General features: G+C 37.1%; 1 protein-coding gene across 5 annotated transcripts in view; it reads right to left on the minus strand.

The window, feature by feature from the left end:
• FRY (FRY microtubule binding protein) overlaps positions 1-23,811 on the minus strand; it is a 619,856-nt gene that overhangs the window by 283,900 nt on the left and 312,145 nt on the right. For all 5 annotated transcript variants that reach the window (XM_090273729.1, XM_090273727.1, XM_090273726.1 and 2 more), the window contains 5 exons: positions 12,648-12,787; positions 7,096-7,186; positions 6,859-6,938; positions 6,671-6,751; positions 1,063-1,231 (listed from right to left, as the gene is read on the minus strand). In XM_090273729.1, the coding sequence (XP_090129855.1) occupies positions 1,063-1,231; positions 6,671-6,751; positions 6,859-6,938; positions 7,096-7,186; positions 12,648-12,787 (561 nt within the window). The remainder of the gene's footprint in view (positions 1-1,062; positions 1,232-6,670; positions 6,752-6,858; positions 6,939-7,095; positions 7,187-12,647; positions 12,788-23,811) is intronic.

Here is a 23,811-nt window from a genome sequence, read left to right on the forward strand (position 1 = left end):
TAGCATACTATGTTCAAGGTTCATCCATATTTAGCATGTAAATATCAGTACTTCGTTCCTTTTTACCGGCCAAATAATATTGTATGGATAGACCATATTTTGTTTAATCATTCATCAGTTGATTAGTATTTGGCTTATATCTACTTTTTTGCTATTATGAACAGTGCTGCTATGAACACTTGTATTAATGATTTTGTGTGGACATTTGTTTTCATTCCTAGAAGAGGAATTGCTTGATCATATAGTAATTCTAGATTTAACCATGTGAGGAACTGTCAAACTGTTTTCCAAAGCTGTTGTGCCATTGTACATTCCCATCAGTAGGGCATGAGGATTTCAATTTTTCTACATCCTCTCGTTAACACTGTCTTTTGGATTCTAGCTGTTCTAGTGGATATGAAGTAGTGCATCCTATTATCAAACCCCTATATCTTAGCTCTTTATTAAGACCCTCACTAAATTTGATTCAGAGCAGCATTAAAAAAATACCTTCAGATACTAAAGTTTTACAAACTCTAAAAGAGCTGCATAGTCTATGGAATCCTCATTAGTAACAATTCTTTTGTTAGTGCGTAATAATAAACACTGTGTGGTCAACATCTAAACCTGTATGGTTTGGTTAATTTTTAAAAAATGGATTCCTTCTTTTAGTATGAATAAAAAAAATCTCTTCATTATTTAAAGTTCTTATGCCTATGAATTTTAGCACAGCCAACTAATGCTATCAAGTCTAACAAGTGAAAAATCAGCTATATTTTATAATTTATTTACAGAACAATATATAGCCAATGGGTAAAAAATAAATGAGAGGGAGAGAGAGATAGTTAGCAAATAAAACATTACACTGGACAGTGTGTTCTAGAGATGATGTGAAATTCAAACTGAAATTATGTGCCTCTAACTTTACTATTTGGTGACAAGGCCTTTTCTGAATTATTAGGGGAAAAGTAGGACTTCTTTCCACCATGACAAGTGTATCAGTTTTCACATTTCATTTGAGTTACTCTGAGGCCAGGAGTCACTCCAGCTGAGACCCCTTTGGCCTCATGCCCAAGATATTACCTGCATAAACTGAAGAGAGGCCTCGAAGTCCTCCACCGGATACATCTTAACCCGGAAGAATTTCAACCCCATTATCAAGCTGATGATGCTTTGAACAATGTATGGGCTCTGCTCCTTGTGCCGCAATTCTTTGAGTTCTGCCATAAATTTCTTCTTCACAGCATGGAATCTAAGAAGAGAACATGCACGATTTATCAAATAATGAGTAGAAAAGTGACTATAATGGAGGTCTTCAGTATTTTGGGGTGACAGGGCACAGGGATGGAGGGTCCTTCAAATCTAAGTACAGTGGCTGTCATTTTGAAAGGATTTGATATTGGAGATCTTCTCCTTTCTTAGCTTATTCTGTAAGATTCTCAACATCTCCTCTGGGATAGAGATAAGATCCAGGGTTATACAGATCCTCTGCAGACAGTATAGCTACTAAATCCATCTTCATTACTTGAGCTCCATTTCCTCAGTCTCAGCAATTGCATCCAGTTGTGACCATTAGCATAGTATGCCAGGCCAACCAGTGTGACAGTGACAGGGAATGACTCCCAGAAACACTCCTACATCCAGCTTTAAAGTTTTGTGTTCATGTTTCTTTTATAGTTTTAGGCTCATGATTATTGAAGAAAATATTTTCAGGTTAAACGAGAACCTAGTAATGGCAAAATTTAACTCAGCTCTAGAAGATAAGTAAGCACTCTACTATAGGCATGGGAACTTGCAACTAAAAAGACCCAGTCCTCAAGGAACTTGAGGCATTTGTATTGCTTGAAAGTAAAATAATATTAATAATTAATAATATTAATTACAATATTTTCATATTATCATATAGAATTAAAAGAAGAATAGATCTCAAGAAGACACAAAGTGGTAGTAGATCTTCAAAGTACCTGAGGCTGAGGGAACATACACATAAAAGTTACCCAAACTATTTCTGAAATAGCCAGTTTCCCTGTTAGTTAAGAAAGAAAATACAAGAAAGGTGTTCTAAGTCATTGAATTTGGTTTCCTGAGACCATTAGCCTGAGGTTCCCCATAAGTCCAAAGGGTCAATTAGGAGCAAGGCGTGATTGGAGAGGGTAATTATAATGTGAGAAGTTAAAGGTCAACTAACAGAACCTCAGAAGTATGGGATAGCAGCTCTTGATACAACAACGTAGAAATGTTAGGACAAATAAAGAGGATGGTAACATGTAGCTATGCTTCACTAAAAGGCAGCAAAGGGGTTCATGACCGGCGATGTGAGTATAAGGGCTTCATGAAGGCTGGCAATTTTCTTGTTCTTGGCTTGGGTGGAGGATGTGACATGGTATTCATTTGGTAACAATTGGTTAAAACTGTCTTTTCCTAAACAATGTATGGGTTTTCTTTTTAGGTTTGCTACATATATTTCACAATAAAAAAGGTTTCAAGAAGGCAATGGAGCAGAAAATATAAATTCTAAACTCTGATGTCATCCTTCTTTTCTACTTCTTACAGTAAAAAAAAATGATGAGGATAATGATGATAGCTGCAAGTAGACGTACAGAGCTCACACAGTGAACTTCAGAGAATTACTCATATAGCTCTCACAGCCATTTGAGTAGGTGCTAATATTGTGCCTTTTTTATGTAAGAGGAACTTGTGGCACAGGTTTCATCACGTGATGAATTCTGGAGGAGCCAGAATTTTAGGCCTAGTGTCTGGCTCTAGTGTTCATGCTGTTAACCTTTATGCTATAGTATATGCAGACCAGTGGTTCTCAAAGTGTGATCTCCAGGTCAGCATCACCTAGGGAACCTGTAAGAAACACACATTCTCTGGCCCAACCCAGACCTCCTGAACAAGAAACTAAGAGGGTGAGTCCAGTCATCCTGTTTAATAAACCCTGTAGGTGGTTGTGATGTGCTGAGGTTTCTGAAGCACTGGTCTGAATCAGGAATAACAATCAGACACACTTGTAAGATGGTGTATATCTGATGCATGTTATAGTCTCACATTTTTATCTTCAGAACAATCCACTAAGGCAGTGAATGCACTTCAATTTTATAAATGAAGAAACAAATCTGGAAGACCAACATGACAAAGGAAGAGACTCAATCCCAGGCCTTCCTGATGCAAATTCCAGGAATTTCCACTATAATCCAGCTGCATAGTTAATGATAGTCATGAACTATGAAATGTAGCCCCTGCCCTATCTTGAACAGTGTATAGTTTAATTGGGAAGATAGAACAATGTACCTTTGGCAATGAGCCATGTGAATAATAATAATAATAATAATAATAATAATAATAATAACAACAACAACAACACCAATAATAATAACAATAATAAAAAAAGTGGTGTGTTAGCACATGTCTGGCGGTTTGCCTAGATCTGTCTGATCTTTCAGGGAGGTTGAAGGCCACAGGCTAGATCACTGTCTCATATTTCCCATTGTCTTTTATGTGAGTACTATACTTAAAGAAGGTAGAGGGTATTGGAGAATGAAGGGGCTCTTTCCACCTGGATGTTTAGAGAAGATTTCAGAGGGGATCCGAGTTTGATGAAGGAGGAGCAGAGGTGTTTAGACAGAAGTGGAGAGAAATAGGGAGAAGAAATGGCATGGAAAGCAATGGAAGTGACTTTCAATTAAGATTATAAAAATTAATAATTCTAAGCTGGATTTTAAAAAATCATATTTTAATTGAAGTTATTTCCAAACACTAAAAGTACTATCTATGGTTTTAATTTTGAAATGTGAGGGTTTAAAAAGGAAAATGAATCTTACAGGTTAGAGTTATGTTGTTTTAAATACCATATGATACTGAAGTCTTTCTTCAGGGGAAGGAGAAGCTTATTCAAATAACTCACCATTTCAATATTCTCATGAGCGAGTGGTTAAAAGTCTATTTATGCCTCATTTAAAAAAAATATGGCTATCTTTTAGTTAAAAAAATTCCAAATGACCCAAGCATGTTATCTTAGCATAAAAATAACCCAAAAATCTAATTGTGCTAAAATCTATTTTAAAATAATTTTAGGAAAATATAAATGTCTTTTCCATGACCATGCATTTATTGTTTAGTACTGTCTTTAGCCAATACATTAACTTAATGATTACTTAGGCTTTGCTATACTATGACATTCACATATAAAATTTTGCTTTAAAATGAATAGAACATACTTTAAAAGGGAGAGTAAGAATATATACATTAAGATATCAAGAAAGGAGAAAGCAATATTGAAATCTATGAATCTTAGATGTAATCATCTGTATTTATATGACCATACCAGATTTTAACAAAAACCCAAGAAAAAATTACCTTAAAATACCTAATTTTAACTTAAATGACTTTGAAAAAGTCAACACTGTAGGTGAATATCACTTCATAGCAAAAATGTTTTCCCAAAGAACAAGAATTAAGAACATTATCACTAGTAAGAGTAAAAACAGTGATTTTGCTGAAACTTATAAACTAAAAAGATTAGACTAAGTATTAAAAACTAAAGTCATAATGAAAATATTTTATATGCATTATCATTGGGAACTAGATATAAAATCTAAATTTAGAATTGTTACATTAGTCAAGTTTATTTTAAAAAGAAGATAACCACCTTGTACCTGATAAGCACACATCCTTTTTCCCTGAGAATAAATGAAGCATTATATTCTAAGGCAATGATAATGTGATGCTCCTGGTGCACTTACAAGAAGAAAGCAATGTGATAATTAGTAGTATGACACTCTTTAGATTGCACTATCAATAAAGGCTAACTGTTCATTGATTGCAATGACCATATATTTCTGTGATTAACTACCAGAACACAGTGGTCAAGATGTTCTCCTGTGAAGGCAAAGTATTACAGCCTTGTCCAAACTGAGACATTTCTTATGCTTTACTACTGCAAAATTGGGACAAATATTGACATCATGAAAATAATAAAAGCTACTGTTGGCAAGAAAACGTTGGCTTGGTGGATCATACATCTGACCAAATATGGAAATTACTACAACCTTAGAATGTTGTTTGATTATGACACTGTTTCTCAATTCATTCACAACTAACCCAAAATTGATGTAGCTAAGGACAATCAATCATTCTACAAGTAACCAATATTGTTATGCATAATTAACAAAAACTAAGAAAAACACAAAGTATTATTTTTGGCATATTAAACTTCCCAAAGGATTGGATAAGAGAATTATGTTGGAATAATTACAAAGGAATTACAAAGCAATATGTTGAGATTTTCAGATTTTGACTAATCTCCCAAAATATATATTAATAACTCATTTTTCTGATCTTTTATAGGAATGAGGTAGAGACACATGAATTAATTTGCCAGATAATTGCAGTTTATCCCTTTAAAATGCCAAAGCTTTTATCATTCAATTGCCATGGAAATCTCTCCAAAACACACTACCCTTGATGACTGATGAACCGTAACAACTACAGTGGGCTATAATAGAAGTATAATGTTGTCTCATGCAAAATAGCCCAGGTACCTGTGCTATTTAGTCCTTGTGCATGCTTGAGCTAGTCTTTCTTTCCTTTCTGTTACTGTCAGTTTTTGAGCTACACTGTTCTCATTGGCATAAGTGTACCCACCTTTCTTCCCTCTAATTACTCATGTTTCATATGCTAGAAAAAATGAGTGGTCCAGATAAATGAAATAGATAGACTAGGCTGGGTATAATCATGCCAAGGACTTTTAGGAGGTCTTTCCTGAGTTCTTGCTTATTGTTTTGAGTAGGTAAGATTGCTGAGTAAGAACTTTAAAAATTTTTTGTTTTTTGATAAACTGGGTATTTCCACAGTACTAAGTTAGGAAATTTCATTGTTTGAAGACAAAAATCTCTTTCAGAGGACTGCATTTCATAGGGATCATGGCATTACTGTTGCTTTCAGCTGGCCTCTTGCCCTGGGTTCCCCTTAGGTCCCTGGCTCATTCTGCCTAACCTAGGCATTCAGGATCTTGCCTGATCTGCCTGAGGGTGGAATAAGATGAAGACAGAATAGGGTGTGACATCACTTTTGGAAGAAGTGTATTATTGCTAATAATGTAACACCACTTTGTTCTGGCCTGCTAAGTAGTGTTATGGGGCCAGATATATTTAGCAATGAGAATTTTCCCCTGACTTGTTTCCATGACAGAATATGGGACATTTTTAGTTCAGCTAAATTAAGTAAGGTCTATAGTAAAGGGACATTCTAGAATGGAATTTTCCCACTCATGGATGATATATCATAACCACCAACTTGTGGAATATAGAAAACAAAACTTTTTAGTATACGTGCTGCTGAAATAAACACAATGAAATTTTAAAACTGATTAACTTCTTTGGAATATTTCAGCAAAGAGAAAAGTAATTTGATTAGTTCATTTCTTTCTTTGATGAAGTCATATGAAACTTGAACTCTTGGTAGGATCTAGCTCAACTGTCAAGTAAAAAAAATAGAGCAAACAAATTGGAAAAAGACTTGGACTTGCCTTGGGGAAGCTTTTAGTCAGTTTCAGAGACAGGGCACACATAGCAAAAAAACACCCTCTCTTTCTATAAGCTCACACTCATCCCCTTCCTGAGTGTAGTTGGGGACGACAGAGAGGCACTCCTGTTCTTACAGTAAAGGGTTCTGATCAACGTTTACTTACTTAGCTTGTGCCAGCACTCCAATGACTTCTGCATACAGGTCTGCCACAATATGCATGTTGCCAGTGTTAGGACCAAGGTACCTAAATAAGATACAATTAGGCAAGTTAGGGGTCCCTGGTAATCTAAAACTAGATTTAGTTTTAAGCACCCAACCTTGTCAGAATTCTAAGGTGAGAAATTACTTTACCCTTCTTTGTATTTAAAGTGCTTGAAAGCCAAGTTAATTACATCATGTATTAAACTGTCTAATACAGGATGAAGTGGAATCTGAAAAAAAAAAAAGAGATGACCCTTCAGCAATCAATAAATAAAATTCATATGACCCATATGTGAAATTCAAAACAATAAACTTAGGCTTTAAAAACTCAAGTAGTTTTCAGATATATAAATCTTATCTCAAAGTAACATTAAATTAATGACCTACCTGTTTCAAAACTTCTATTAATACTAAAGAAAAAATAAAATCAATGGCGAGGTCCCGTCTTTCCATTAAATAATCCCGCTGCTGTTCATCACTGTAAAATTGAAAATATTCACATTAACTGGCACTGAAGATATTGTGAGTGATATAATTCCTCCAATACCGAGGACTTATCCCCAATGGACTAAGCCAATCTTGGTATTATGAGACTTGGTATTACAGTATTTGCTGAAGCTATTCCTATTACTCGGGTGGTGCAGGGGACAAATGACTGAATCAGAATATTTAACTTCAAATTTTTCATTTTCAACCATGTCAACTTGAGTAGCTATTTGTGAGTTTATAACCCGATCTTGTAGGCTTTTCTAAGGTATGTTTCAACCCATGAACTCTATCTATCTTCTGTAAACTGGACACAAACACCAGACAGGGCTACTGTACTAGCAGTATACAGTGATAAGATCTTGTGAAAGGAGCTAAACCAATGTAAGGACTACAATGAGCAGAACTACAGGGAGTGAAGAAAGAATTAGAATTGCATTTTCTCCCCTGTCCCATTCCTCTTGACCTTTTGTCTTTTGATATTTATGAAAGGAGGAAAGAAAAAGCATAAAGGGGTATTGCAAGAGAGACAGAGAGAGAGAGAGAGACTGAAAAGCGGATGGAAGAAGAGGTAGAAGAAGCAAAGTGGAGTCATTTGAACTTATTCAAAAGTTAAAGAGCACAATTAGAAAGATGGAAATGTGAGTCCATGCCCCTCCCTAAACTGCTGCTCATCTAACATACTAAGAGCTAATTGGGAATTGAACAAAGGGAGAAAAAGGAAATGAATGCTGAGTTCCCTAGCAGAGAAGCAAGAGCAGTAGCTAAGAGCATTGCCTTTGGTGTGGAATTATGCCTCTTTTCTTTATCAGTAATGTCCCCATCTACAAATGGGAATAAATAATAGCAATTATATAAAGATTTGCTTGACTATTAATAAGATAAAGCAGTCCACTCACCTGAAAACATAACTGCTCAATATGTCTATGTTAAATAGAAGCAAGGAGAAAGGGTGGCAGGATTTGGATTTATTAGGCAGATATTTTCAAAATAAGCCAATAATATTTTAAATGTGAAACATTTTTGTCTGTAGTCCAGAGGAAATGAAGAAAACAAAAGTAATGTTTAAGGTATGAAAAAAGACTTCTGGAGAAGCTCTGTAACCATGAGCAAGTCAAATTAAGGTCAGTGGATGACAGGATGGGCTAACAAGGGAATCTGCAGCTTTCACTTTCACAGGGAAATGTATTGACAGGGTTGGAACTCCTTCATTCAGGATCATTTAGGAACAGTCCTGGCAGAAGAAGAAGCAGTGAGCCGAACAGAACCATCCATCTGAAGTCCTTCAAGACCCACCAAAGAAGAAGGAGCAAATGCCACACAGGAAAGAAAACATATGGAAATGCTTTTTTAAAAGAAGGCATTAACAAGTCTAACCTAGAAATTGTATCATGGATTATAAAAACAAGAAGTTTGACGACCAAATGGAAGGAGGACTTCTAAAGATGGCCAGCCACAGTATAGAGAAAACGTTTGTATTGGAAGGCTCACCAGGGTCTTCAAAAGGGGCCAAAGACCTTGAGAAAGTGGCAGTTCTTGGTAGAAAAATATTTTTTAAACCTTTAAATCTATTTTATTTATTAAGCCAATGATGCTTTCAAATACAAGTAAGACATATACTTTTCCAACAAACTTTATTGCTGGTTTGAGGTCTAACTGCCAGGAGCCAGAGGCATTTGACAAATTTATTTGGCAGTCAAAATGTTGATATTATACTAATCTTAGAAAACATAACCCAAATACACATTCGTCACATTTGACTGTTTTCAGTTGTTCATGCTTCTCCCCAAAATTCCTCCTCTCTTTTTTCTAGTAAGAGAAAATCACATTATTAGTTACATTATGCTCTGGAGACGCTGATTCTTTTGGCTTTCTCCTAAATACAAACACTCTGTCTTGTTTTAAACTTCCAAATGCTACTGAATTGAATTTCAGTGTCCTGATTTTGTGTTTGATCCCAGCAATTACTTTGATCTACTGAAAATAATAAGTAACAGGATAAAAAAAAACTATTACTTTTATTCCCCAAAGAAATCAATTCATGAAAAGTCTAGTTTTAGTAACTAAATTCTGACGAAACTGAGGAACAAAACTAAAGCTCACTTAAGTCAACTCACTAAAAAGTGTCTCATTACTCACCTGCAGGAACATTTATATAATATCTGTTCATAAGCTAACAGGTAATATGAGACATATAATAAAGACATTCCATTAATTTAATAATCAGACAGTCTGGTTTTTCAGACACAAGAATTGAAATTCTATCTTAAACATTAAAAAAGTATTTATGACTTCCAGCCAAGATGGAGGTCTAGACTGACACACTCTGTCTCCCTCCACAACAAAGAAGGGCTACAACTACCGCAAAACCAGAAATAACCAGAAGTTCCAGAAAATAAAGCTACATGGAAGTCCAACATATGAAGTTATAAACAACTGATGCTCGTCCGGACGGGTAGGAGGGGGGGTGAAGCTGGGGTGGAGAGGTCAAGCTGTGCTGGCGGCAGCTGCAGCAACTGATGGCGGGACTATATTTAAAGAGAGGCAAGAAGCACCTGGGAGCACCCCTAGCTGCAGACCAAACCCGTCAGTTCGCGATTTCAATGCCGGAGAAGGCAGACCCCCATTGCCTGGGACTGTGAGGCCCAGAGGGCGTAGGGATGGAGGAGGAGGCTCCCAGTCTCTCAGCGGAGAGAGAACGGCAGGAATCCATCTCGGACCCCCACCCCCACAAAAAGTACCACAGTGTGGTGAGAAGGGTCGCCCGGTAGTGACGAGTGCACGGGGCTCCGCCCCCAATAGTGTAGGAGGTGTGACAGCCCTGCCCAGGAAGCAAAACTGCCAGGACGGCAGGGATAACGATAGAGGTCCCAATCACACAGCTGACCAGAAAGCAAATACATGAATTAACAGACAAACAGATAGATAACCTTTCTGAGGCTCAGTTCAGAGCTATAGTTATAAGACAGCTTACAGAACTAACAGCGGGACTTAATCAAGATGGGGAAGGAATGAAGGCTAGTCCTGCAGAAATGAATGAAAACACATACAAAACAAGTGGTGATGGAAGGAAAACCAGGGATCAAATCAACAATTCAGAACATAGGGAAGGAAAAAACAGTCAACCAGTGCAGAAAGAGGAAACAAAAAGTGAGGAAAATAAGAAGCTCAGAAACCTCTGGGACAACTATAAGCGAATGAACATCCGAATTATAGGGTTGCCAGAAGGTGAAGAAGAAGAACTAGAAATTTAAAAATTATGTAAAAAAATAGTGAAGCAGAACTTCCCTAAATTAGAGAAGGACATAGACTTACAGGTCCAGGAAGCACAGAGAGTTCCAAATAAACTGGACCCAGGGAGAACCACACCAAGATACATTATAACCAAAATGTCAAAAATCAAAGATAAAGAGAGAATCTTAAAAGCAGCACGGGAGAAGAGATTATGTCAACGGGGTCCCAATTAGACTACCAGCTGATTTCTCAAAGGAGACTCTGCAGGCAAGAAGGGACTGGCAAGAAATATTCAAAGTAATGAAAATCAAAAACCTACAGCCACGATTACTCTATCCAGTGAAGCTGTCATTTAGAATAGAAGGGCAGACAAAGTGCTCCCAGGACAAAGTAAAACTGAAGGAGTTAATTAGATCCAAACGACTGTTATATGAGATGTTAAAGGGACTTGTTTAGAAGAAGGAGGATCCAAACTAGATCCAAACCACTATTATATGAAATGTTAAAGGGACTTGTTTAGAAGAAGAAGAATCAAAACTATGAACATTAAAATGAAAACTGTTTCACAACAACCAAAAACAGAAGCTAGGGAATTGAAACAAAAGCAAACTAAGTAGGCAACAAGAGTGAGAAAAGAATTATAGGTATAGGGAACATATAGGAGGGAGGTCAGCAGGGAGGCAGAAGGGGGGAAAAGGAGGGAGATGATGCAGGAATTAAGAAGCATAGTAGGAGGGAGTGGAGTAGACAGGAAGAAGTTGAGAAGAACTATGTGCACAACCAATGGGCATGGACTAAGGGTGGGGGGACAACTGGAGAGAGGGGGAGTCACTAGGTGGAGGGGAGCAAAGGGAAAAGAAATTGGGAAAACTAACAGGATAATCAATAAAACATATTTAAAAAGTATTTATGAGGAAAGGCTGCTTAATCAGTATGGGGTTCCTTTTTCGGGGGGGTGGAAATGTTCTGGAATTGGATGGTGATGGTTGCATGACCTTGTGAATGTACCAAAAACACAGAATTACACACTTTAAAAGGGTAAATTTTACTGTTTGTGAATTATATCTCAATAAAAATCCCTTCATCAACTAATAAAATTCAAAGTTATTAATTCCTCCCCCAAGGAAAATAATAAATAAATGGTTTAAAATTGCATAAACTCATGCACGTCATGAAATAAAATTACAAATTCAGATGGATTGTAATTTGAAAAATTAAAAGTCTTCTATTTCAAGAGAAGTCTATATTTAAAAAAAAAATAGAGTGTCAAAAATGAGAGGGATAAATCACTTACAAGAAGTAGTTAATGTCTGATTTTCTGAGTGATTAACTTCAGTTTATTGTCTTTAAAAGCATAAAAACATGCATAACCAATTTATGTGGAGAAATCTAGTTTCTTTTGAAATAATCCTTTTTAAAAAACAAATGTATTAAACTTTTTTATCTTTACTACCTGTTTGTAGTGGGTGGATTTCAAACATATGAAATCACATGTATTTACCTATATTTGGAGGATGTATATTCACTGGACAGTGTGCGCTTAGGTTTTATGGCTGTGAGAGTGCTCATGTAGCAGCAAGTTCCACTTTTCCAAGCCACACAACAAATAAACAAAATTCTTTGCTGGAACAGAAGATAGAAATGCTGGAATCTGACTCCCCCATTTTGCTCATGAAGAGACAGATATAGAGAGGTGGTGAGCTGCCCAAAGTCATGTGGCTACTTAGTGGCAGCTCCAGGACCATGGCCAACATTCAGCCCAGCTTCTGTCCATGTTCCACTGGGCACTTGGGTTACTACCAAGGATTAAAACATCCAGGCATCGTGCGGGCAGGGAGCAGCTCTCTGCTCTCAGGCAGAGACTGGAGGTGAGAGAGAACACAGAAAAAAAGCAAGCAAAAGGGTGACCTTGGCCCTTTATAACTCACCCCACCAATGTTGAAATAAAACCCTGTATGAATTTTCAACCTATGATAACTGCCATTTACCAGTATTCCAAATGTGACACCTGCCAAACAAGGGGCCCCTGTAGCACCTGCTAGGTATCTATCTGTGTGAAGTGGCTGGAATACCTAGAAGACTCTTAACTTCCATTTTGATTTACATTTATTAAACAAAATGAAAGAAAGGAGGAAGAGAGGGAGGGAAGGAAAAGAAAATAAAAATAAATAAAAAGAAAAAATCATAATCTTCAAAATCCTTACACAAAAGAAAGGTACCTTTTTGATTTATTGCTTGTTCTTGGTCTATATTCATGTGACTCATCCTCGATGCCATTTTGTCTTTTATACCAGTCAAACAATGTGCGCAGAATGGAAGGTAGGCAGTACTCAGAGAGGGAGCTCATTGAGCTGATGACCTATAGAGAAAAATAGGTGATTAAAGCAGCAATTTTCAACATTTTCCATCTCACAGCATACATAAAATTATTACTAAAATTATTTGGCACAACAAAAAATATACTTTTTGCTGATCTGACAAAACCAGGTATAACTTTGATTCAGTCACATCAGATGGCTATTGTTGTGTTGGCTGCTGCCATCTTTCAATTTGACAATCTAAGAGAAAAGAGGTCAGTGTCCCTGACTAAAGAGTGAGGTAATGCATGTTCTAAAAATTCTCATGGTGCACCAGTTGAAAATCACTGAATTAAAGACTTTGGTGGCACTTCCAATTACAGAGAAGCTTTTTATTTCACAAATACTCCAAGCCACAGTCACAACAATGTTTTCTTATTTATCACAGTCTTTTCTTTAATAATCTTTATTAATACATTCCCAAGAGCCCAAGTCTCTGATGTTGACAGATGTTCCTCCAATAATAATAATTTTGTGCTTCAACAAAGTTAATTACTTTGACTCCCTTTCATTCTAGAAACAGATATTAATTGCAAACAGGTTATTCATGAACTGCAAAGAAATTGTTTTCCCATTATCGGCTAAGAAGTACAGTGCTATGTACTTCTTAGGTCCTCAAAAATGCTGTTCTATAAATAAACATATTAATTAATGCAATTACATTAATTGTTTAGGTGAAATAAGCAAATCTATCCACCCCCCCCAAAAAATAACTTAAGTGGTAATAGAATGTATGGTTTTCTGCCAATAATCATTCATCCACTAATCTGATGTATCCCCATATTTCACTTCAGATATGAATCAGTAGCAATAATTTACTGGTATTCCATTAAAGGCAAACTTCTCCTCTCTTCTTTAAACAACAAATATGCCTTTGGTACCTGGAAAATATCCTGATCTTTTACTAATTATCACCCAAAAATGAACTTCTATCCATATCGCATGTTATATGCAAAAATTAACTTAAAATGGATCATAGACCTAAGTATAAAACCTAAAAACTTAAATCTTCTGAAAGAAAACAGAGGGGACAGTCTTTGTAAGTTTGGGTTAGGCAAGGATTTCTTAGGTATGACAGCAAAAGCAAAGTCCATGAGAATCCGATACACTGAAAGTCATCAAAATTAAAAGCTTCTGCCTTTAGAAAGATATTGTTAAGAAAGTGATGAAAAAACAGGCCACAGATGGGGAGAAAATACTTGCAAAATACATATCTGATAAAGGCCTTGTAACTAGAATATGTAAAACTATAATGAGGTAGGTTTTAATTACCTAATTAACCAACAGTATAAGCAATTTATACCTCCCAGTGGTAATGAGACAGTAGATAGAATGGATATGCTTATACACTGCTGACTGAAGAAAAAAATTGGCAAAATGCATCTTGAAAGTAACTTAGAAATACATATCAAAAACCTAATAAAATCCAGCCTCAAGAAGCCCACTCTTAGAATGTATATTGAGTACATAATTAAGAGATAAGTAAGAATGTTGAGGCAGCATTACTTATTAGGAAAAAAAAGGAGGCAACCCAAGTGTTCAACTATATGTAAGTGCTTTAATACAATGTGGAATTTGATGTAGCTTATCTATGATGCCATGAAAAATCACATTCTAAAAATATTTATTCACATGAAAATGTTCATGAGATAGTAAGTGAAAGAAGAATGAAAAAAGTCATTTAACTGGTGTGATCCAAATTTGGTATAGAAACTATATAAGTATACACATACAGAAAAAAAGGCCAGGAGGAAATACATCAATAAAACTTAGTTAACTTAAAATATTTCTGGAGTTAAGCAGGCAAGGCTTAACTTCCTTTTACAAAGCCGGAAACCAGAGCAATGGGAGCTGAAGCACTTCATGTCAATAGGACTTCTCACTGTCATCTTTAAAAGCAGCTCTAAAATTGAACAAAAGTATTGCTCTCTCCCTCAGATTCTTTTATCTCGATAGCCTTATTTCATATTCTCTCTCTTATAATTATAATTCAATGTACATACACAAAATTGTACATTATCTTCAGTTATGGGCTAATACAAGTTAAGGTAAATAGGTTATTGCATTAGCCTGCCCTATGCACCTAGACACCATATGCTTTTTTTCAATTAAAAAAATCTAATTATTAAAAAATAGGACCGCCCACCCCCCACAGCCACACCTATTTTCCTATCATTCCTGTGGGTAGAACAGCAGTAGATTATGGAGGAAACCAGTCACAGTGTGTGAAGGGAGTAATTTACCAGTTGTCTTTAACATTACCTCAACACAAGAAAGTCAACACCATCTAAAATGTTTTGAGTTGGTTCCTGACCAGTGTGGCTCAGTTGGTTGGACATCATCCTGTAATGCGAAAGGTTGCCAATTCGACCCCTGGTCAAAGAGCATGCCTGGGTTGTAGGTTAGGTCCCCAGTCAAGGCATGCACAAGAGGCAGTGGATCAATGTTTCTCTTTTACATTGATGCTTCTCTCCATCTCTTCCTCCCTCCCTTCACCTTTCTCTAAAAATAAATAAATAAAATCATAAAAAAATAAAACTTTTGAGTTGGGAAATAAAGGGAGTTTCTCACACAGAGGAAAAGGGATCAGAATTCAGAGTCTCTGGATATGGGTTAATTCTATTATAATTATTGCATATGTAGTAAAATCCGAATGCACTTACTATTATATTTCAATAATTTAAAAATACTTGTGTAAGTCTGAGTGAAACTTAGATGAGTACATATAATGTGGTATCCTAGATGGTATTCTGAACCAGATATTAGGGGAAAACAAAGAAAATAGAAATAAAGTATGGAGTTTAGTTAATAATAATGTACTGATGTTGGTTTCTTGGTTGTGACAAATGTACCATGCTAATATAAGATGTTAATAGGGGAAACTGGGTACAAAGTATGTAACAACTGTCTAAATGTCTTTGCTACTTTTTTGTAGATCTAAAACTATTTAAAAATTAAAAGTTTACTTAAAAATACTTGTGTGGAATAATTACAAGTTCCACTATTCGCTATAGACCCATAAAGGAGATACAAACTTACATTTGACTATTAAATATCTCCGGGTACAGCACACAAAACTCTGTTACTGCACTTAGGTATAACACACATTCTCCATCAAGAACATCGGTAGTGTCCTTCCAGCCTCAGCTATAATGATTTTATCTACTCATTAAAAAAATCTTTCTTTTCCCATCTAATTTATTTTGCTTAGCATGATATTCTCAAGATCCATCCATTTTGTCTCAAATGGCAGTATTTCACTCATATGTGCGATATAAAACTGAAAGCAACAAATGAACAAACAAGACAAACAAACAAAAGCTGACAGGCATGGATAACAGTATGGTGGCTACCAGATGGAAAGGAGGGTGGGGGTAGGTAGAAAAGGATAAAAGGGGTCAAATATATGGTGACGGAAGGAGACTTGACTTTGAGTGGTGACACACATGCAATATATAGATGATGTATTATAGAACCGTACACTTGAAACCTATATAATTTTATTAACCAATGTCACCCCAATAAGTTTAATAAAATTTAAAAACAAAAAGTCATCCTGAAGTCATTTTTGGTATTGTACCTACTGGGCACACTTTCTATGGCAAATGCACTGAGACCATCTCAGAAGAGATGAAAGGTCAGCATGGGGTATATGTGTGTGTTTTCCATTTCTCTGTTACTGCCCTTTGCAGTCTAGGCTGTAAGGAAGGAAGAGTAGAATTTGCGAAGTCCTAGCCCTCAAAGCTCAGGAAGGCAGGAAGGGTTAGCTGCCTTCTTGGTTAATCGGCTCCTTCACTTACAGGAAGCAGAGTCCATGGTGAGATGAATTCTAGCTCTGTGCTGCTGTTGAAAGGGGGCAGACCCATTCACAAAGATGTTCTTGTTGCATGATAATGATCATATTCTTCCATCTTAGATGAGCTTGGTGCTGTGCAGCTTGAGGAGATGAAGCGCACAGAATCACAGACCTATTTCATACTGGTGTTTTCTTTTTGAGGGGGATAGAAGGAAATGAAAAATGTACTTTGCAAATGTTTTCTTAATGTTTATTTTGGCATTTTATGTATAAACAGGCTACAAGAGACTGTCTATTATACTGTAGTTAAGACATAAATTTTTCATAAGCATTTTATTATGCTTGCTGAGTGCAAATAAGGAAACTTCGCCCATAAGTATTTGAATAATTACTCAGTGGAGTGATTCCATATTTTACAGTAATAAGGCTGACTTGTCCTGAGTAATGTTAATTAAAAATTTTAAAGTAACTTCATTGATGGTTTAATTTCTCAAACTAGTTCAGGTGACCAAGCACCTATGGGTCAGGTTATTCTCTAGGTAATACCACAAAATAATAATCTATTAAAATAATTTAATTTTTTAAACTCAATAACATATATTATTTCTAGATTACAGCATTTAATGAGTCATTACAGACACCAAAGATTTAAGAATACTGTATTACAAAAACAAAAAATTATAAACTCAATACATTAAGTAGATTTTTTTGAAAGTGAAGTTCTTTATCATTTGATTTTAACATCCTAAAAAGGATGTTAAAAAACTGTTTTGTTTATTTTTAGAGAGAGGGAAAGGGAAGGAGAAAGAGAGGGAGGGAAACATCCATGCAGAGAGAAACATTGATCAGTTGCCTCTTGTACGTGCCTCTACGAAACCTGTGATCCAGGCATGTGCCCTGACCAAGATCGAACCTCAACCTTTTGCTTGGCAGGACAATGCCCAACCAAGTGAGCCACACCGGTCAGGGCTTAACGTCTTGGTCCATTTACTCTGCGTTGCTTTTACTTTTCATGTATACATTTAAAATAGATTCTCATTGAATTATAGTATTAGAATGCATGTTGTAACACTAGAATTTCATCTCTTTCCTTGCCAGGAAATCTATGACTAGCCAAGACGGTAAAGTTACTTTAGCTCTGTGAAAATTAATAAAAAGAAACCTCATTTAATAAAGGAGTCAGGAGGCTGGAAAAGAGAACTTTCATGTATGTGTCACTCAGTGTACACTACTGACCCCAGTAGGAACAGATGATCTTATATCCCCAACAGGAGGTGACAATACATTACTACCTCTGCAAGAGGAAGAAAAGATTCCTCCTTGCTGAGTAGCATCTCAACCATGGGAGACTGCTATAACTCAGCCAATGAGAAGCCACTACACTTCAAACTTTCAGTTTCTTCTAATGGACTCTTGGTTTGTAATAGCCTCTCCTAAGTCCATAAAAGAACGTTCCTGTCCTTTGTTTCTCTGAACTTGAGTGTGGTTCACCATTAGACTGCAGGCCGTGAATTGCAATTTTTTGTTGTTCCCAAATAAACCCATCTGCTGGAGAGAGATCTGGCTGTCTAGTTGTCTAAGGCCAACAGCTCTATTATAAATGTATAGATTTATTTTACCATGTATTTCCTGTTTATAGAGGCATATTTAACATATTAAGAAACTAAGGTGCCACAAAGCATATAACATCTTGAAGAAAATCCCAATAGAAGTTACTTAGAATGTTTGAGCAAATAACCTGAAATTATCTGGAATTTATAGAGATGACATCAGTAAATAATAAGTCACACTGAATTGTGACTGATCCTTCACAAACCATGTTTTCATAATTGCATGGGTGCACTGGGAATGTCAGCTTGTCTTGGGTTCCAGTTACAGCCGGGGCCTTGTATTGGCTGTATGAACCTGGGCACATTTCCATTTCTTTGAAGCTCTATGTTTTCGGCTGTAAAATGAGTCTTAAGAATATTTACTTCACTGAGTTTTTATAAAGGCTAAATGAGATACTACAAGAGGTGGGCACATAACAGACCTTCAAAAATGTCTGTCTCTTTTTTCCTTCTGCCATTTCCAAATGTTGAAACTGAAGAATAGACATAAAAAATATTTTGACTTTGATGACATACATCATAGGCTACGTCAATGACAGAACAGGTGATATAACTTGATGAAAGATTTATTGGAGCAGATAATTGTTGCTTTTAGCTACATTGGACAAAAAATATCAAAAAGGCCCACCTATATTTTATCCAAGAACAAATTATCAGGTCCTCCATTGGAACCCTGTAGTTTGTGTTCCCACACTTTTGGCTCCAGCGAATGTAAACCGTGACTATGAAATGCTTCCTATGGAGGTGGCTGGGCACTGCCTGACTGACATTAGCTCCATAGGAGAAATGTAGAAAACACTGGGGTCCTGAGTTTGCTGCTGGCAACTGTTTCCCATCAAAGCAAATGGGAAAAGGCACTGAGATAGTAACTATTGTGGAATTGATCAGTTGAATAAAACCAGTTATCATAGGCCCAACTCATCTACACATAAGACTTTCTAGAACCTCAACCATTTTGAAAAAAATGTTTGAGCCAAAATGTAAGAGAAGAGTGGACACACTCATTGGCAGAAAGGCACAGTATTAAGTGCCTGTGTTTCACTCAGCATAACAGGTTTCCATAAATCACATGCAGCCCTCATTTGACTGGGCTGTCCCTTCTGTACCCAAGACATGTCTGTCCTTCCTTCTCAATCAGCCATGTATGGTGATGCTTCCTCTTTCTGTCTCACTTCTTCATTCCCAAACCTGCCACACTGCTGACACCTCCACATAAAAGAAGAGACAGGACATAACCAGTGGCCATACAATGGCTTTTTTGCAGTCATTTCCCTTGAAGTACTCTAAGCAAATGACACTCTTCAGCAGGCTTTCCTTCCTACGCAAGACGCCGAGGCTTCCAGTCTTAGTCACCCCCTGAACTTTTTCTGTCTCCCACATGTTATGCAATGCAACATGCAGTAAGGCAATTCACCTGTGAAAATGAGGGTCTATGTCCTAATTTTGGCTGTTCAGACACAAACTCCTTTGGGGAATAATCATACTTCATTATGTGAAAAGCAAATCACTTCCACTTACTATATATGACTGTTTCAAGAAACAACATTAGGGCACTAATACTTCAAATAGAAAAACATCATGCAGCATACAATTGTATCATTTAACTCATTGCATGTTTATGTCATCATTAGATATGAGAAAAAGTCCAAAAGCCAAGGGCAGAGAAAAATCAACAAGAAAGCATACATAACTGGAAGGTGTGTGAAATAGAGATTCAGTTGTTACTTTACTCAACAGCCAGAATTTTCATCTCTGTGGGTAAAGGTATCTAATGATTGTCATTGGTCCATCTTCCACCAGGTGATGGGTGCATTCCGCCTCTGGTGAGGTTATTGTGGAGTGGTGTTTTTCACTTTTTAAAATGAGTTAACTTAATAGTTGAGCTGCAGTTGGTCACCATTTACCCAGGTCCACACTCATCATAGGTTAGCTGTTGTTTCATTGGAGAATCCAAAATAAAATGCCTTAGTCTTTATATTTAAAGGAGATGTCTGTAAACTTTGATAACAGAAAAAAATCACTTGGAGTTACCACAGGGAGCTTGCCATGCCCTTCTTTTTCTCCATGGAACAGAAATGGGAAACTAGTTTCAGGACTAGTTTCCAATCATAATCAGCAACTATAACTTAGCATGAAAGGCAGTTTCCTAATATTTAACATAAATCTCTTAACTATGAAAATGCATTCTACATGTCAATGAATAGCCACAGCAGCAAAAGTTTTTCTCAAAGCCATCTTCAATGCCTGCTGACCTCTGGTTCTTTAGAGAGGGTTTCCACACAGACTGCCTTCATGGGCCAACCTGGCCCTGGAAAGCTGTGTCTTCTTAGGGTTCTCTCAGTTTTTGGGCACCCTTTTGTGGGCCCCACTTTCTGATCCTAAACTATGTTTCCCCATGAAATTCTTCACCCATTGTTTTCCTTTTTTCCTGATCTTCCTGTGTTTGTGATCATATAAATGAATGAGCCCATTATTTCTCCTGAGATATTCTACCCTCACTGAGAATCCAGGATATTTAAAAGTGATGCATGACCTCTTCCCAAGCACAGCCTTTCTGGGCTTGAAGAGCTCCTTATCCACAGAAAACAGTCTGGACTCCTCAGGTGGCTCCTGTGTCTACTGGGTGATGGGCTGCCATCTCTCCAGCCCTCTTCTCACTGTCAGCTTCTCTGTCCACGCAGCTTCTCCTATCTAGCATGATCCAGCCCATCTTGTTCATCTGGATGACAGATGTTATTAAAATGTCACTGTTCCTTCATTGTTTCCTGTGACACACCTGTCCACCTTTCCAGCTTCATTATAGATCCCTATCTGAGTCCCCCGGCTCTTGACATGTGTCTCTGCTACCACATTTACAAGGCTGTTTAGGTGGTCTATTTTCCTTCTGTGCTTGAGAGTTCCTCAAGGGCGGGGACAGCTTTGTAACCCTAGTACAGCACACAGATCCTAAGAGGATTCAAGTTCCTCATGTTCACTGAATGGAATGGAAATGGCTCCAAATCAGGATTGAAAACTACAATTCCTTTTTGTTTCTCCTTGCCTCAACCAATATCAGTTCTTCTTTTATAATTTTGCCTATAATCATTCTTTCTTTTGAGCACCACTGTGTCCATTTTAGTTTCAGCCCTTTTATCTTCAAAGCTTTACCAATGGCCAAACTCCCAGATGCCTCCAAGCTTCAAGGATCTTTCTGTTCATGAACACTGCTTCCACCGAGTAATGTCACGTTGGCACTGTGATCGATCACTTTACTACTGTCATGTTTGGGATTAGGCCCCACCCACTGGCATTAGGAAACTGGTTCCTTCCTACCTGATCTTTCCCACACTGGAGGAAAATTTTGTATTTCAGAGAAAAGTATGCATTGTTTAGCACACATCTCTCTAGGGGTTACCTGATCCTAAGGGGGCACTGTACTATTTGAAGTATTTTAAAACTGTATGTATGGTGGTTGACTGATAGCAATGCAAAATAATTCGTGTTTATAAATGGAAACAAACTGTCCAGTGAAGTTTCAACAGACTTCCTTCTCCCACTGTGGAAGAAACCAGTTTTGCCTCAGGTTGCACATTAATTTCAACATTCCTGACTTAATAATGGGTACATATTGGAGAGGGTGAAAAACATGTTAACTCACTGTCACTTTAGGTATGTATGTATGTATAAATGTATTTATTTATTTATATTGTTGATACTATTATAGATGTCCCCACCACACCCTTTCCAGCCTCCACTGAGCCCCCACACTCCTGCTGTCTGGCCATCACCACATTGTTGTCTGGTTTTTAATATTCTCTTCTACACTGGTAGTACTATCCTTCTTTAATAATGAGTTAAATGAAACTTTGGTATTTGTTCATTTTATATTTCTATGAGAGTCATGATACCACTTTCTGAATGTCATCCTTTAATAATACTTGCCTCCGCCCCAACTAAACTGATCTACTCATTGATCCCCGAGATAACTTATAATGCCATTTTTCTGTCCAGGGCCTTTGCACAAAATATTCCTATCCTCCTCATCAACATCCAGCAAAATCCCATTGCTCCTGTTATTTTAGGCACCTGAAAAACTATGCCCTCCTCTTGTAGAAAGCCTTTACTAGCTTTCTGACTCTGAAGTGCCATAATGTTTATTATATGCACCATCTACATGAGGGCTCTGTCAGAACTCTCTGTGCATTGCCTTGTCATCGTTTCATGAGCTGAGGCTTCTGGAAAGCAGGAACCTCATCCTTACACCTCTTTTTCCCAACAGGGCTTTGTGCATATGATTATATACATAATGCACACACAAACACACTGAATTCATGGTTGCCAAAATAAATAATTATTACCAGCATAATTGTTCATTCATGTCACTTCCTAAGCCCAAACCATTGAGTTAGGCATTTAAAATAAATTAGTGACAGTATATATTTTCAAAATGCTGTTGGAAATGTGTTCTACCTTTACTAATTCTCATTACTGGTAAGACTTCCTTGCTACCGGGGACTAGAAGTTCTCCCTTGGCTCCCCCATGCAGTGCACAGTTTACTCTGCTTTGTCCTTCCACCCTGAGCTGACTCACTAGCCTGAGGATATAATTTATCTGATCACATGTTGTTTTTCTAACATTAGATTGGGGGCCTGTAGGGTAGGTACCATGCTTCATTCCCGTTTATTTCCACAAGGGAGCATAATACTACGCACATCATTGCCACATAGTAGGTGCAATGTGTCAAGTTTATATTCATGAAATTTGTAAAAAGTAAAATTCTAAAATTAAGAGCAAAAATTTCTAGCTCTCCACTGTGTAAAGTTGTCACTAAGTTGACTTGTCTCCCACTAATACTGAGCTTTAAAAAGTTAATCCTGTTGTTGATACCTGGTAGTCTCTAACAGGCTGCCTAGGGTCAGACTGGTACACAATCCGATGCCACCAGGGGCAGACCCAGGAAGGGTAGATAAATCTAAGAAACAGCAACAAACAATAAGAGCCACAAAAATGGGGAGACACAAAAACAACTCCCCATCGAAAGGAAAGGTAGAATCCCCAGAAAGAGTGCTAAATGAAAGAGAGGGAAGCAAACTATCAGATATGGAATTCAAAACATGGATTATAGGGAAGATCAATGAGCTCAGCGAGCTCAAAGAAAATTACAAAGAACTCCAGGGAAACTACAAGGAACTACATGGAGGATACAAGGAACTTACTGAGAATTATACCAGCATGAAAAAGGACATAGAAGGTATCAATAAGAGGCAGGAGGAAATGAAGAACGCAATTTCTGAACTGAAGGATACAGTAAAAGGAATTAAAAGCAGCCTAGGGGAAGCAGAAGCTCAGATCAGCGAGCTGGAGGACAACGTAGACAAAAACTCCGAGACAGTGCAACAAAATGAAAAAAAAAAAAACTGAAAAAGAATGAAGAGGTTTTAAGATAGCTGCAGGACAACATGAAACATAATAACATCTGTATGATAGGAATTCCAGAAGGAGAAGAAGAGGAGCAAGAGATAGAAAACCTGTTTGAAAAACTAATGACAGAAAACTTCCCTAACATGATGAGAGAAAGTGTCATACAAGTCCAGGAAGCACAGAGGGTCCCAGTGAAGATGAATCCCAACAGGCCCACTT

Source organism: Furipterus horrens, unplaced genomic scaffold, assembly GCF_987537825.1.
Source record: "Furipterus horrens unplaced genomic scaffold, mFurHor1.1.pri manual_scaffold_4, whole genome shotgun sequence".
NCBI classification, from domain to species: Eukaryota; Metazoa; Chordata; class Mammalia; order Chiroptera; family Furipteridae; genus Furipterus; species Furipterus horrens.